Source organism: Myxine glutinosa, chromosome 10, assembly GCF_964187855.1.
Source record: "Myxine glutinosa chromosome 10, kmMyxGlut1.1, whole genome shotgun sequence".
Classification (NCBI taxonomy): domain Eukaryota; kingdom Metazoa; phylum Chordata; class Myxini; order Myxiniformes; family Myxinidae; genus Myxine; species Myxine glutinosa.
In genome coordinates this window covers 50,118,883-50,136,109 of record NC_136270.1, presented here as the reverse complement: position 1 = coordinate 50,136,109, position 17,227 = coordinate 50,118,883, and the positions used below count along the sequence as shown (strand labels likewise).

Below are 17,227 nucleotides of genomic sequence, written 5' to 3'. Positions count from 1 at the left end.
TTGTTAGTCAGGATCCCATTGTAACAATGGTGGAAGAGAACTGGATCAAAAAGAGCAAGCCACACTCATGTATTAACCGCACTGGATGGTTTAGACAACAAAACGTGTGAATAAGCCACAGGTTACAATTGGGAAATTACAGTACATCAAATTTTGTGCTTCTCCCATGTCCTTCTAAAGGATTTCAGTCAGAATAATATGCGTTACCACTGGAACGGCTGCATTAAGCTCCCATTCCCACTTCTTCCTCGATCATGGAAGGACGATCTTTAAAAACAGGTATCTTTACGATGAAATGGGCACTAATTTTTGTTTGAAATAAAGCGATCATTAGCTTTCCAATCACTACAATTTTTAAATTGATATATGTGGGAAAAATTACATGTCCAGGCCAGGAATTGAAACCAAGTCCTCTGGAAAACCGAACCACTGCTCTGCCATCTGAGCTATCTGGGTGACCCTGACTGAGCATGCAAATTCCGCACACATATGGTTGCCACTCTTTCCGTCAATGCTTTTCTTTTCAATTCCTTTCTTTCCGTCAAAGCACTCGCTTCCAACCATAGGAGCAACAATGGCCTGAACACGAGAATGTCTTCCTCCAATGGGGGGGGGGGGGGGGGGGGGGACGGACAAATCAATGTCCTCTATTATAAACACCACTGGGGGCGTAGTGAAGCAATTACATTAATGAGCAGGATTAAATAAATAAGCAGCGAGTGCACCGGAAGCATTGGCGGAAAGAGTGGCAATTCTATGTGGGAAAATTGCATGCTCAATCAGGGTCACTCAGATAGCTCAGATGGAAGAGCATTGGTACAGTTTTCCAGAAGACCTGGGTTTGATTCCTGGTCTGGGCATGTAAATTCCCACATATATCAATTTACTTATTTCATCCTGTTCATTAATGTATAATTTATATCATTCTACGACATCAGGAACCCTGTGGAATAAAATCTGACAAGCACTTATTTTAGTATTAGATAAAGGCAGCAGCCTCAGATTTTACTCGAGGAGAAACCAACATTTTTACCAGCGCGTGCAGCAATCTCCTCATCCAATATCATTCTGGATGTTTACGAACGAGGGTACAGAAAGCATCAGTCAAGTTGCTATATAGTCTGGACAGGGAGACTACTTCGGTGAACGACTGGTATGCTGCAAATCGGAAATGCGCGTTACACACTCATACAAACTCGCTTTAATTAAATCCTCCATATTTAACTTGAATCGAGCCACTAATGGAGCTTATACCTGTGTCAAGACCCATCACCCACCCTGTATGCAGGATAAAGGTGGTTTCACCATTTCAGCCAACACCATTGTTTGAGTTTGTACAACGGTAACTGTTTATTGGGGGATGGGGTGGGGAGGTGGGGAAAAGCTACATTAAACTAGAATGACACTCGGTAGAGCGCATACCTCCGGTAGAGCGCATACCTCCGCCTAGCTGAATAGGTTACGTTTTGTATCCCACTGATGGGCTGCATCTGCATCTGGACCTTAACCAAAATCAAATTGGCTTGTTCTCGTCACCTAACCAACTCATCCACTTAGTTTTGTCATCAAGTGTCCACAACTTTTTGAAATATCACGCTCTATATCGTTTTTGGCCACATCTCTCAATGGTGAAGAATCAGTTAAAAATTGTCGGATCCGAATCTCCACCAAAATCTAATCATTTTGTCCTCGTCACATACCCAACCTACACCAATTACGTCCAAATAGTTTTGATATCTCCGACTCAGACAGACAGGGGTGAAAACGTAACCGTCGCCCGTACTTTGGTGGGGGAAATAACAAAAACATAGTTTCAATAAAAGCAACGTTTAAATGGTTAATTCATTTTCCCCAGATCCGATAGCCAACGGGGGATCATTTATATCAATTCCACACAGGTTGATGGGGTTTGTTGGGGGATGGAAAGGAGAATGGGGTAGATCCATATTGATCAAAATTAAAGGAAATTTCAGTGCATTTTTCTACATGTTAAAAACAAAAGGGACATTTAGTACAGCCTCACTTCGTGTAAAATATAGATTACAGTAGATCTGAGAATGAACGATCTTAATTACACAGTATTGGTGTGTTGACTCACTGACAAGTGATCAAAAATAGCAAGCAAACAAAAATATATATATTAAAGTAGCATAAAAAAAAAAAAAAAAAAACTGAGGAAAGTGAGGTCGAATGATCAAAATAACAGAACACAACAGAAGGTTTTATGCCAGATTCTAATGCAAACTGAAAACAAAAAATTCCATGGCTGTGAATGTCACTGCTGAAAATAGCACGTCAACACTTGAAAAGCTTTGTGCTTCAAGTTAAGTTTCACTGCACCCAAGATCCTCCTCTAAAGGAAAAAGACCATCATAAAAGGGTTCTTTCTAAAAATAAAATTGTCAAGACCCTCTTAAAATACCATTTGCCCCAAACTAGCGCAGCACGAAACTACTACTACTACTTCAACCACACAGACTGACTACAAGCTACAAGAGTGGAAAAAAGCTGACCACAACTTTCAATGTGAAACTCAAAACTAAAACAAGTTCCTTGGAAGTAACAGCAAACAAGGAAATAAAGCAAAGTAGAAATATCCACAAATGACATTTTCCCACAAATATTAACGGCAACAATCTCCAACGAATTACAACAAAATGGCGAGCTAGCTAAAAAATTATTTATGTGATCATTAAAGTTAACCCAAGACTTTCACCCCAAGGACCAACATGCCTGGCTTACAGTTTTAGCTGTGTGCCGAAATCGATTATGACCGAAACACACAAACACAAACACACGGAGGTTCACATGACGCTTGAATTTCTGAAACAAACCATGGATCACCTTGAATGTTTGAGCACTGGACGGTCCCTCACCTCCCTCTCGTTATTTTAAGTCCCACCATTGTGACTGTGCTTTCATGTGAATCATGGTCAAACTCGAGGCCACGTGGCTTTTTATTTATTTTTCTTTTTTTGTATACAAGATCGAGGCTCGTGTAAGAGCTAACATCACAAAAAAAAAAAACCCGACAAAAATACAATAAAGGGAGCGGGAGACAAGATGGGGAGAGAGGGAAGCTCCATCCAAACACTTAAGAGCCTCTCCCTATTCTCCATCACCGAGTCTCTTCCCATAGTGATTTTAGTACTACCTGAATGGGTCACACATTCTACACACCTTGATTATGCATCTGCATTAACGGGAGTCCCAGACTTATGAACGCGTTATGTTACTTTCCGTTCGCAAGTCGAGTGGTACACAAGTAGGGAAATACTGCCCATGATAACACATCCAGTTTCGTCTCCAATGTTAAGGTTCTGTGTTTCTTAATTTATCAATCCAATTTCTGTGTTTCTTCAATGTTTATTAGCCAGCAGTAGTGTTCGTCATCGCGGTAACATACGTGGCACCATGATTACAGCTGCGAGCAGTACAGTACATGGGATACTGTAGACCACGCGAAGCTCAGACTTTACATCTCGCGGAAGAAAGTCACGCTTTGCCCAAACACAGAGTCCTGAGTTGCCCCATACACAATTGGTTCGTATGTATGCGTGAACGTTCATATAATCGGACATTAAAAAAATAATACCGTAATAAAAATACCTCATTGAGGTTGGTTCATACGTCTGTGTTCGTAAGTCGGGGACTTCCTGTGTTGAAAATTGTTTGTACAGTCGATGGAGCTAGACCTTGCACATGACAAGTATCCACTGAACACTCACCATGCTCATGCCTTTTTAACCACATCTAATTCGGTAATACCACAGCTAAGGTAATAGAGTGGAAGGACCTTTCACCACAAGTGCTCAATGGAATAGACACAGGTCGTTTTCCACTCGGATTGTAGGGAAAGTTTTACAAAAATTACTCAATGAAAGTTACTTGACGCCACCTGATTATGACGTCCAAAGTACAGTACGACGTGCAGATTTAAAAAATAATAATAATAATAAAACCTGTTTAATTATATCGACCATTTACAATACAATAAGACTATTATATTCATACCTTTGGCTTTACAATGGAATAATGACCTTCCCTCATCCTCGAGAGCAAAAACGCTTCCCCTCTACCACTTTCTGAAGGTCTTGAAAATATGTGGGGAAGTGTGAAAAAGCAAGTTAACCTGGAGCGCGTATAGCGAGGAGCGCCTGTACATTCACACGCAGTCATGAAACCATTTGTGGCCCAACTAGGAACATTCCACTATCTGCCAATAAACCACCTTGACTGGAAACAACCCACCACTTTCCAACAATCTCACTTGCATCCACATCCAACGTGGGGATTCTCTCATCAGTCATGTCAGCCAGTGGTCATGTCGGATGGGGAACGTTGGAATACATTTTTTATTTATTATATTATTCACCGAACAAGTATAAATATTTGCTTTTCCTTCATCCTTCGCACCATAAACTTCAAAGCTCGCTCATAGCTGCTGACCGACTCATTTATATAACAGGTCTACCATCAAGGCCCTTTCACTGTAATGACACCTGGAGGTCCATCTGGACTTCAAGGGTTTCTTGAAAAAAGAACGTCTTAACCCAAGGATTTTGAAAAGTTTAGGAATACCCTTTGAGGGCACGGGGCTGCGCTGGTGGAAAAGTCTCACACAGTTCGCTCCCTTGCAATCAAATACCTAATACCGTCGACCTTCTAACATATTGGCCGAGAAATACAGGGACAAAGCACATTATACTTCAAATCTGCATCAGTGGTTCTTCGTGTTTTGCATCCAGGTTAAAAATGCCATCGTTTCTGGATCACAGATCAAGCAAGGCAAAGGGGAAACAGGTTTGCCACTACACTCGTGGTAACCAAATATCGGTGCACGCTTGCTGGGACATTTCAAATTGACAAAGAAAATGTCGACTGCTGGCAAAAAAGCCATTTGAAAATAATTATAGATCAAGGCAGATGAAGGCCAATAAATATGAACAAACCCGTAGATCACAGTAGAACGGCACGCAGTCTTCACGTTGCACAAAAACAGGAAAATAATAGCGCAACTGAAAAATGGAAACTGCAAGACATCATAAAACCGATTGTTTGTTATCTCTCAAATTCCCCCTGTAAGGTACGCTGCTCCTTCACTAGAGTGCAACGCACAGCCCACAACAACACACCTACAGCGGTCACTCAACTGGACGCATTGAAACAATACGTGTACAGGATGTGGTGCCTGCAATGATTAAGCTGCCGCACGAGCCCATTATTATTAATAATAATAATAATAAATTATTATTATTATTATTATTATTATTATACTCGATGCATTTTCCTGTCACCATTACAGTCGTAAAAGCCCTCAACACTTCAGCAAGACGGATAAAAAGCTGAAAAAGCATCGTCTACCGGGACGTTTGAAGTTGAACAAGGAAGCAGGACATTAATTTGCCTCAAATATCAGTTTCAACCAACGTTGGGATTACAAACGACAGTTTACAACATAAAAGCACAATGAAGGACAGACTGGAACATCACGTGATACGTATTTGCTAGAATGACATTCTGAAACCTCGAGTTAAACAATGTAAAAGGAAGGTGACATATATGTATTAAACACATGGTATCAGGTGCCCAAACAAACATGATAAATGAATATATATATATATACAATTGCTCATTTCATTTTGACGACTCCTTCAATGACCATCTAGATACAACAACAACAACAACAACAACAACACCATGCATTTTAAGGCCATTTTCCCTACTAGAGCGGGGGTTAGCCTTGCGGTCCCCATGACAATCTTCTCCATTTTTCCCTATTTTCTGCATCTCTCCTTGTTAACCCCCTTGCACGCATTTCTTCTTCCACCACCTTTAGCCAAGTCTTTCTCGGTCTTCCCCGTCCTCGACTTCCTTCTACATTCATTTCCATCACTCTTCTCAACCAGTCACTTTCATCCTTCCTCAACACATGACCAAACCATCTCAACCTGTTCCTCTTCACAGCATCCATCACAAGCTCTATTCCCATCATCTTTCGCAATTCATAATTTGGCTTCCTCTCTCTCAACGACACTCCGCACATCCGTCGAACCATTCGCATTTCCACCCTTTCCAACCTTCGTTGCTGCTCTATGTTCATTACCCATGTCTCGCTCCCATAAATCATAACACTTCTCACACATGCAGCATACACCTTTCCCTTCAGCTTCAACGACACTCCCCTCCTCATCAGCACGCCACTCAGTTCCCGAAACCTCTTCCATGCACATCTCACTCTAGCAACCGTTGCCGAGTCTGATCCACCTTCTCCATTCAGCATGTCTCCTAGGTAACAAAATGTTTTCACACCTTCCAGCTTCACGCCGTCTCCAAGATCTAACTCAACATTTCCTCCATCTGCAGCTCCCTCTGTGCACACCTTACATTTGAATGTAGCTGCCACACTTGTTAATGACCCTCTCAGACCACTACATTTTTGATGAACCCACTCAGCACACATTGTACATTGAATGGAGTTATTTAGATTGACCATCTAGATAAGGCAAACAATGATGTTTCTTTTGATTAGCAATACCAACTAATACTGGCTTCCACTTTCTCTTCAATCTTGTCCTTTCCTTCCTTCCAGGTCATCAAGACAGCTGTTCACCACCCTCTCCGATCATCCACCATCAAAACCCATGATCTTTCCTACACCCATTACACCCTCTCCCTCCCCCTCCCCCTCCCTCTCCCCCCTCCCCTCTCCACCCACCAACTTTCGCTTCTGTATCCATCTTGTCCACCCCTTGCGTTCTCCACTACCCCTCATCGTTACCGCCCTTATCCCTTGTTTGTCCGTCTCCATATATTTTCTCTCTCGGCCCTGATGTGGGCATTCCCCCCTTCTCTTTCTGCTGTTCCTTTTATCATGTTGAATCCTGATCCATTCTATGTCCGAGCACAACCACAAACATTGACTGCATTAAACTTTTTTTATTTAAACCAGAACTACTCATTCTACAAGGCCTTTAACCATAGCTCAATGGCGGATTGCTCCTCTCCGTGGGCTGGCGCCTCAGCATCACATTCGTTTATCCCAATCTGTGGAATCTAAAGCTTTCAACATGAATGGAATTTCCCACAACAATGCTGAAGCATAAGGTCCATCAACGTCACATTGCAGGAAGGTCGGTGGCCTCTCTTTCAAACGGGCTCCTTCCTCCAGTCTAGCAGACTCTGCTCTCAATCCTCGGACTGACCCAGCAACTCGAAGATGCACACGTTCTTCCAATAACTGCTATTGGTTGCACTTTCAAATTTCAGGGTTGCTGCACACCTTCACTCATGTGTTCCTATTTTTCCACATTTGGAATTGAAGAGCCTCATTTGCACACTTCCCTCTCGGGCTTCACAGGCACGAGAGTACACACTACCATTTCAAACCACCCCTTCACCCTATCCACAATCTTTTCCAACCACCCCCACCCCTGCCCACCCTGGTAACCAGGGATGTAGACTCGGACTGGAGTCAAAATTTTGTGATTTGAAATTCGAACTAAGGACCTAGGATTTACTTGCGAATCGAGTTTACAATGACAATTTTCAGAAAATAATCATTGAAGATTTAATGAAAACGAAAAAAAAAATGGTATTGATTCAGTTATGTGCGTACGCAGTGTCTTCAATGACGACCGTATACCGTGTACATGTATACTGCACAATGGCAGCATGCCAGCGCTCATGGCCGCCACCAAGGTTAAAGGGAGCGTCCACTCTCCAGACAGCACAGCACATCAAAATATAAAGCACCAATCTTACCCACATGAGAAACATCCTATTCAAACAATGAACATTTGTCAAGAGTCGAGGAAATCTGACAGATAACCCCGTGCAGATCTTAACCTGATAAAAAAGATTGTGATGATTAAAATGTCAGGTGACTTGGATTATTTAAACTTCGTCAAAAATTGGAAATTATATCACGACATGTCTTTTATTATTTTTTTTTTTCAAGGAAAACATAAAAAGTACAGGATCTTAAAAGACAATTTAACAAGATACACGTTTCATTTTAACATACATAATATACAATTAAATTGTGAAAAATCTCCTGTCATGTTCCACATGGAATACTTTGGTTCTTTATGTAAACCATTTAAACACACGCCGAGGTTACCGACTATTCTTGAGTACACATGTTGAAGTTGGTACATAAGGTACGAGAAGTAAATTTAACAAATTTGTTTTGCCGAGAACAAAGCAAACTAGAACAGCACTCGGTAGAACGCATACCTCCGCCAGCCTGAACAGTTTACATTTAGTATCCCAGTGATAGGGTGTTGGGCTAGCGGCTAGGGTGCCGGCTTAGGATCCAAGGATCCTGGGTTCGAATCCCGGTCGATTGCTGAATTAACGCCAGCGGGGTTGACTCAGCCTGTCATCCTTCCGAGGTCGGCTAATTGAGTACCAGTTCACTGGTAATTCCCTGTTTGTCGTTAAAGGCGGCAAAAAGGGTTGGCGTCAGGAAGGGCATCCGGCCGTAAAACATTGCTTCAAAAAGGGGACCGAAAAACAACAACAACCACGGTTCCCGAAAAAGGCCAACCCCCGCTTTGCGGGGAAAAATGGCCTCTAAAGGTGGTTATATCCCAGTGATAGGCCGGATATACATCCGGAACTAAAACAAAATCAAATTATTCCTCGTCGCACATCCAACCAATCCACCAAATTTCATCCGATTCCGTAATTCAGGAATACCACGGTGACTTTAGAGTACACTTGGGAATTGCCCTCAGACTTCTTGACATCTCTGCCGTTAACTCTACCCAACTGGGTCCTCTTACTGGCAGGTTATAGTTTCTAATCTCTTTTCCTCGTGTCGAACCAAGAGACTTGATAAAGTAGTAGAGGAGAGTTTTAAGGAAAAGCTTGATTGCCTGCATTTTGGATCATACCCCTGAAAAACAATTTAAAATTTAGAGACTTCTCTTTCATGATCTAACCGGGGAAAAAAGAATCATTAATAAAAGAATGCAAAATTCTTCTCTTCAATGTCATTTTTCCCTACAGGTCTTCAAGGCAGTTCACAACAATCTCAGACCCCCACACCCCCCCCCCCCCCCCCCCAAAACATGGCAACAAAGTCAAGAGAAGAGTTTCACCAAAGTTGGAAAGGTGATGAAAACGAAAACTGTGTCAAATAAATCAAATAAAAACAACATGCGAACTTCACTCACCTTTGAAAATGCGTTCTCCCTTATGGAGAAACTTTGGCACAAATCGCTTAATCAACGGGGTCTCTTCAAAGCCAGGCGTGCAGTGGTTTCCGAACACGACGCATGCCTGTGGACAAAATCTATCAGACATTGCCGAACGAGAAACGAAGATCACTTCCAGTATCTTGTAGTTCACGCAACACGAGCCCCAAACACTAAACAGAGAAGCTCAACATTCACGACGTGGACTTCAATAGATCACATTGACTGCCTGGGACTGTTCCGATTCTGATGTACCAGCGTCCGTTAGAGCGTCTGTGCCGCTGAAGCAGTTTCTTGGCAAGGGTTATACTGGGTGGTTTGCCATTGCCTTCCCAGCAGTAGTTGAGGCAGGAATTTGTATAATCCTTATTATGAACACACCAAACCTCGAAAATATGCAATATATTACGTATATATGTAAAACTCCGCCCATATATTAAAATGCAAGGAGCTATTGGATCAAGATTAGCAGCCTGAACTGTGACAGATTATAAGAAAATAAATCCCTATTCGTCCACAAATTCAAAGCAAAAAGTTAACTTGGGTGTCCCTCAATAAACCACTACCCCTCCCCATGTGCGTCCCTCAATAAACCACTACCCTGCCCCTTGTGCGTCCCTCAAGAAACCACTACACCTCCCCATGTGCGTCCCTCAATAAACCACTACCCCTCCCCTTGTGCGTCCCTCAATAAACCACTACCCCGCCCCTTGTGCGTCCCTCAATAAACCACTACCCCTCCCCATGTGCGTCCCTCAATAAACCACTACACCGCCCCTTGTGCGTCCCTCAATAAACCACTACTCCTCCCCATGTGCGTCCCTCAATAAACCACTACCCCTCCCCCTTGTACGACCCACACCAAACCACTACCCCTCCCCTTGTGCGTCCCTCAATAAACCATAACCCCTCCCCTCATGCGTCCCTCAATAAACCATGACCCCTCCCCTTGTGCGTCCCGCAATAAACCATGACCCCCTTCCCTTGTGAGTCCCTCAATAAACCACTACTCCTCCCCATATGCATCCCTCAAACCGTGACCCTCGCTCTTGTGCATCCCTCAATAAACCGTGATCCTCCCCTTGTGCATCCCTCAATAAACCACAAACCTCCCCTTGTGCGTCCCACGATAAACCATGACCCCTCCCCTTGTTCATCCCTCAATAAACCACTACTCCTCCCATTGTGCGTCCCTCAATAAACCATGACCCCTCCCCTTGTGCGTCCCGCAATAAACCATGACCCCTTCCCGTGAGTCCCTCAATAAACCACTACTCTCCATATGCATCCCCCAAACCCTGACCCTTGCCCTTGAGCATCCCTCAATAAACCGTGACCCTCTCCTTGTGCATCCCTCAATAAACCACTCCCCTCCCCTTGTGCATCCCTCAATAAACCATAAATCCTCCCCTTGTGCGTCCCTCAATAAACCACTACTACTCCTCCCCTTGTACGTCCCACACGAAACCACGACCCAAGTCTCCATATACCCATCCTACCTCACCTCAATCGCTTCCCATTGTCCACCTCGCACCCAATAACACGATCCACTCACACCCCTCCCCCACCATTGTCTTTCCAATACCTAACACGCCTCTCCCTTATCCATCCCGCACAAACACCATAACCTGTCTGTCCCACACAAACACCATAACCTGTCCGTCCCGCACAAACACCATAACCTCTCCGTCCCGCACAAACACCATAACCTCTCAGTCCCGCACAAACACCATAAACCTGTCCGTCCCGCACAAACACCATAAACCTGTCCATCCCGCACAAACACCATAAACCTGTCCATCCCGCACAAACACCATAAACCTGTCCATCCCGCACAAACACCATAAACCTGTCCATCCCGCACAAACCCCATAACCTGTCCGTCCCGCACAAACACCATAACCTCTCCGTCCCACACAAACACCATAACATATTCGTCCCGCACAAACACCATAACCTGTCCGTCCCGCACAAACACCATAACCTCTCCGTCCCGCACAAACACCATAACATATTCGTCCCGCACAAACACCGTAACCTCTCCGTCCCGCACAAACACCATAACCTCTCCGTCCCGCACAAACATCATAACCTCTCCGTCCCGCACAAACACCATAACCTCTCCGTCCCGCACAAACACCATAACCTCTCCGTCCCGCACAAACACCATAACCTCTCCGTCCCGCACAAACACCATAACCTCTCCGTCCCGCACAAACACCATAACCTCTCCGTCCCGCACAAACACCATAACCTCTCCGTCCCGCACAAACACCATAACCTCTCCGTCCCGCACAAACACCATAACCTCTCCGTCCCGCACAAACACCATAACCTCTCCGTCCCGCACAAACACCATAACATATTCGTCCCGCACAAACACCATAACATATTCGTCCCGCACAAACACCGTAACCTCTCCGCCCCGCACCAAAACCATAACCTCTCCGTCCCGCACAAACACCATAACCTCTCCGTCCCGCACAAACACCGTAACCTCTCCGTCCCGCACAAACACCATAACCTCTCCGTCCCGCACAAACACCGTAACCTCTCCGTCCCGCACAAACACCATAACCTCTCCGTCCCGCACAAACACCATAAACCTGTCCGTCCCGCACAAACACCATAAACCTGTCCATCCCGCACAAACACCATAACCTGTCCGTCCCGCACAAACACCATAACCTCTCCGTCCCACACAAACACCATAACATATTCGTCCCGCACAAACACCATAACCTGTCCGTCCCGCACAAACACCATAACCAACCTCTCCGTCCCGCACAAACACCATAACATATTCGTCCCGCACAAACACCGTAACATCTCCGTCCCGCACAAACACCATAACCTCTCCGTCCCGCACCAAAACCATAACCTCTCCGTCCCGCACAAACATCATAACCTCTCCGTCCCGCACAAACACCATAACCTCTCCGTCCCGCACAAACACCATAACCTCTCCGTCCCGCACAAACACCATAACCTCTCCGTCCCGCACAAACACCATAACCTCTCCGTCCCGCACAAACACCATAACCTCTCCGTCCCGCACAAACACCATAACCTCTCCGTCCCGCACAAACACCATAACCTCTCCGTCCCGCACAAACACCATAACCTCTCCGTCCCGCACAAACACCATAACCTCTCCGTCCCGCACAAACACCATAACCTCTCCGTCCCGCACAAACACCATAACCTCTCCGTCCCGCACAAACACCATAACCTCTCCGTCCCGCACAAACACCATAACCTCTCCGTCCCGCACAAACACCATAACCTCTCCGTCCCGCACAAACACCATAACCTCTCCGTCCCGCACAAACACCATAACCTCTCCGTCCCGCACAAACACCATAACATATTCGTCCCGCACAAACACCATAACATATTCGTCCCGCACAAACACCGTAACCTCTCCGCCCCGCACCAAAACCATAACCTCTCCGTCCCGCACAAACACCATAACCTCTCCGTCCCGCACAAACACCGTAACCTCTCCGTCCCGCACAAACACCATAACCTCTCCGTCCCGCACAAACACCGTAACCTCTCCGTCCCGCACAAACACCATAACCTCTCCGTCCCGCACAAACACCATAAACCTGTCCGTCCCGCACAAACACCATAAACCTGTCCATCCCGCACAAACACCATAACCTGTCCGTCCCGCACAAACACCATAACCTCTCCGTCCCACACAAACACCATAACATATTCGTCCCGCACAAACACCATAACCTGTCCGTCCCGCACAAACACCATAACCAACCTCTCCGTCCCGCACAAACACCATAACATATTCGTCCCGCACAAACACCGTAACATCTCCGTCCCGCACAAACACCATAACCTCTCCGTCCCGCACCAAAACCATAACCTCTCCGTCCCGCACAAACATCATAACCTCTCCGTCCCGCACAAACACCATAACCTCTCCGTCCCGCACAAACACCATAACCTCTCCGTCCCGCACAAACACCATAACCTCTCCGTCCCGCACAAACACCATAACCTCTCCGTCCCGCACAAACACCATAACCTCTCCGTCCCGCACAAACACCATAACCTCTCCGTCCCGCACAAACACCATAACCTCTCCGTCCCGCACAAACACCATAACCTCTCCGTCCCGCACAAACACCATAACCTCTCCGTCCCGCACAAACACCATAACCTCTCCGTCCCGCACAAACACCATAACCTCTCCGTCCCGCACAAACACCATAACCTCTCCGTCCCGCACAAACACCATAACCTCTCCGTCCCGCACAAACACCATAACCTCTCCGTCCCGCACAAACACCATAACCTCTCCGTCCCGCACAAACACCATAACCTCTCCGTCCCGCACAAACACCATAACCTCTCCGTCCCGCACAAACACCATAACCTCTCGGTCATGATAACTCCACTTCATTCCAAACATCCTCTCGCACAATTAAATACTTTCCTGTAGCCTGACATTCCATACAAGAACCGGGTGGAAATAAAATTCCAAATCGTCAGAAGAGATAAAGTGCAAGATCGGAGATAAATAAATAACATATAATAACACTTCATTAACGCTCGAACTAGAATGTGATTCAGTGAAGAGGATAAAATGACTCCAAATGAACACGAACAAGTTCAAGTGAAAACGTGCGGCGAGATTTAAACCAAATCTCAAACAAACAAAACGACATTACACGAGAAGAAGCGACAAACAAGGGCCGACCCCGCCCAGCTACACCTGGCGACGCCATTGCACAGATAGACGCGCTTCAGCTCGACAAAACCACTCAAACCACCTCACAGAGGTACACACCGCTTACCTCAAACAGCACAAGCACGAATGTCCGCGCCACAAACGACTTCATCTCCTCAGACAAACTGCAAACAGATTCTGATCACACGCAAGACGCCACTGAGCGTCCAACTCCGCCCAACACAGCCCAAAATGGAGCAGTGGCACCTGTACACGCAACTTCCGGTAAATTCCCCCTGTGTGCTCCGCCCCCTTAGTCAAGCCACGCCCACACCCACACCCACACCCACACCCACACCCTCAACTCACAGGCGGCTCATTCGCTTAACGATCGATCGCGAGCGAATTTGCATGGACGAGCTCCGCTTTGTACAATTTGTACAAACTCCGTGAAGCTATTCAAGTCTCTTCTTCTTCTTCTAAGTAGCAATTTTATTACGTCACTCATTATTCTCTTGTTTCGCTGCGTTACTCTTCACCTCGTGTCGCCCTCCGGGTCATCACGTATCCATAGCAACGGTCTCAGTTCAAAAAATAATTAATTAATTCCTGAAACTCAAGCAAACTCCTTCGGCAGAACCGACGCTCCGCAAAGATCATGGTGTACGAAGATTATATGAAGAAGAAGAAGATTGATTTTTTCTCACCTTGGTGATTATATGAAGAAGAAGAAGAAGAAGCTGAGGAAGAAGATTGGTTATTCCCACCTTGGTGATTATATGAAGAAGAAGAAGATTGATTATTCCCACCTTGGTAATTATATGAAAAAGAAGAAGATTGGTTTTCCCACCTTGGTGGTAGTCGGTGTATTTTTTGTAGTTCGTTCAGGGTGCCACAGTTCACCATGGACACCGCGGGGTTTTTAAAGTCCGTGCGTTAGTGCGAACAGACGGGACACCCAGCTTAATGTCCGTGAACTTGAAGCACCAATCGGACAGTTTATAGTGTGGTCAAGGGACTCAGGTATAGAACTCAGAATCGCAGGTAAGTGCGCTTTACCTAATGCAACGCATCGGTTCTGACCCCTGATAAAATATAAATTTGAAAATAAATTACTCACGAAATTATGGAGGTGGAAATGTATACAGTATATGTAATTAAAGGTTAGGAGATAGGGAAGAGCACGTACGCTGATGTTAGCCACGCCCATGTCCTTATAAGGTCAATAAAGTCCTCGAGGCAAGGCCACCGACACTGCTCGGGATGATGACGCAAAGGTTCGTGCTTTGTCAGTTCACATTCTTGAATTCATGTTCATCCGTCCCTTTGTGATCTCAGATCCAATCCAAATCCTTCATTTCAACTTCCTTTTGAGTCCCACGGATCCATGGGTCGTGTCCCTTCTTCCGTCCAATTCGAGCAATCTTTATTGGAAGAGAAAAAAACAAACACTTTAAACGTTGTAATTTCGTTTCTCCTTGTACGTTTGAACAACTTAAATTTGAAAAAGTTCAGAATTCCTAAATAACTTTGGAACTGTCAGGACAAGTTAGAACCCCAGGAGAGCTACTCCACAGTGATTTGGTTCCCTCTTTGGAAATCCTGTAAGCCTGGTGTTGGCTTAACGGTTAAGGGGGCTCCCTTGAGATCTCAGGGTCTTCAATTCAAGCCCCTGTCTAACCGTTGAATTAACACCACCTGGGTTGACTCAGCCTGTCAACCTTCTAGTCTAGTAGGAAGACTAGGTCCCCCTGCACCCCCCGGAGATATACTTCTAATCAGTGTTTCTAGATTGGAAAAAATGTGTAGAAAATGACTAGCTATGGCCCCAAGCTGAAACAATGTCCCACATACCATTTTTATGCAAATTACTGCTGCCATTATCAAAAAAACGATTTTTGACATATCTCAGCCAATATTGCAGATAATTGAAAAATGAAGGTGTCTAGACCCATGTTTTGAAGGGCATAGATCATGATAGAACTATTCATAACATGATTACATGTGTCTATGGTATACTAGTATGCATATTAATGCTGTAATTACAAAATAATCAGTTTTACAAATGATAAGGATACGTTAATACTGCAGATAACTTAACATGGTACATAAGGGGTCTAAACCCAGGTATTTTCAAGGTTAAATGTCAACAAGATGCTCCTGAGTCTTGCATAGGGGCGGGACATTGGCAGTAACATTGGTACCACTCAACTTTTCTTCCCACCATTGACTTTGTATTGCGAGAGATTTTCACTTGCTTATTTAAAGGTTTCTCACCCAGCCCACGTAAAATCTACCAACTCCTGCTGTTAACTCCCAAACATATTTTTTTATGTTATCCAATCACAGTGCAGAAATGACAGACTAGAGATCCAAATTAGTGCTGCTATAGCTGCCATTTTACATTTCCATCCATGTAACATGCGCGCTCGCGCGCTCGTATCAATTGGTAATGTCGCGCGCTCGTATCAATTGGTAACGTTGATGTTATTGAATACCTCAGTTGAAAGTTCAGTCTTCCATTCCATCTGTGTGTTGTTCTTGGTATTCATCCTCCAATCTAGCCAGGTAAGATGCTAACTATAATGTTACTCACACTCTTGACTTCAGTTTCTGCATGAAATCATAAACAGGCAGAATAACAGCTGAGCCAGCTAGCACCATGTTAGCTAACGTTAAAGCTAGCCTCATCTATGTACAGTATGTTCCTAATGTCGGTGTAACTTAAACTTTTGTTAATGCCAAACATGAGACATATCTGTTGACTTCTGTATATGAATTGAACCAGAAAGAGGCACGACAGCTGAGCTAGCTACAGTAACTTAGCACAATGTTTCATTGGCCTAGATAGCTAACGTTAGTGTGGAAGAATTTAGATGTTTTAGCTATTAGCACTTTTGATGCCACTAAACATGGTTTAGTCAGCTAAAAAGTACCCTAGTGTAGAACATGACTCAGAACCTCTGTTACCTCACTGAAAACTCAGAGCCTCCTTTCACAGGCACTTTTAACATCATTCGTGATTTCTTATTTGTCATTTAACAGTGATGGTAGACATCGACAGCAAGCATGCCCAAAAGAAAACGGAGTGTAGAACCTGCAGCCCAAAGCTCTCCTCCTACATGCATCCTTCATGTACCATCCATGTCTGATCATGGGGATTTCACGCCCCTCCGTAAAATTAAAGGATCTGCTTCAGAAAAACTGCAACTGCTTCAAAAGATCCGGGATAGACGTCTCAACCAACCGCATGACTCCCCATGTCGTATGCAATCAGTATGTGATCAGATCCCGGCAACTCTTCCTGATGACCTAGAAAGAGTAGGATATC

The 17,227-nt window shown here is 44.8% G+C and overlaps 1 protein-coding gene across 1 annotated transcript in view; it reads right to left on the bottom strand.

Annotated features, from left to right (window-relative positions):
* The window catches only part of LOC137434522 (cadherin-2), a 44,960-nt gene extending 30,757 nt beyond the window's left edge, over positions 1–14,203 (bottom strand). The window contains exons 1-2 of the mRNA XM_078785627.1: positions 14,024–14,203; positions 9,183–9,288 (exon numbers count right to left, since the gene is read on the bottom strand). Of these exons, the coding sequence (XP_078641753.1) occupies positions 9,183–9,288; positions 14,024–14,068 (151 nt within the window). The 5' untranslated portion in view covers positions 14,069–14,203. The remainder of the gene's footprint in view (positions 1–9,182; positions 9,289–14,023) is intronic.
* Between the last annotated feature and the right edge of the window lie 3,024 nt (positions 14,204–17,227).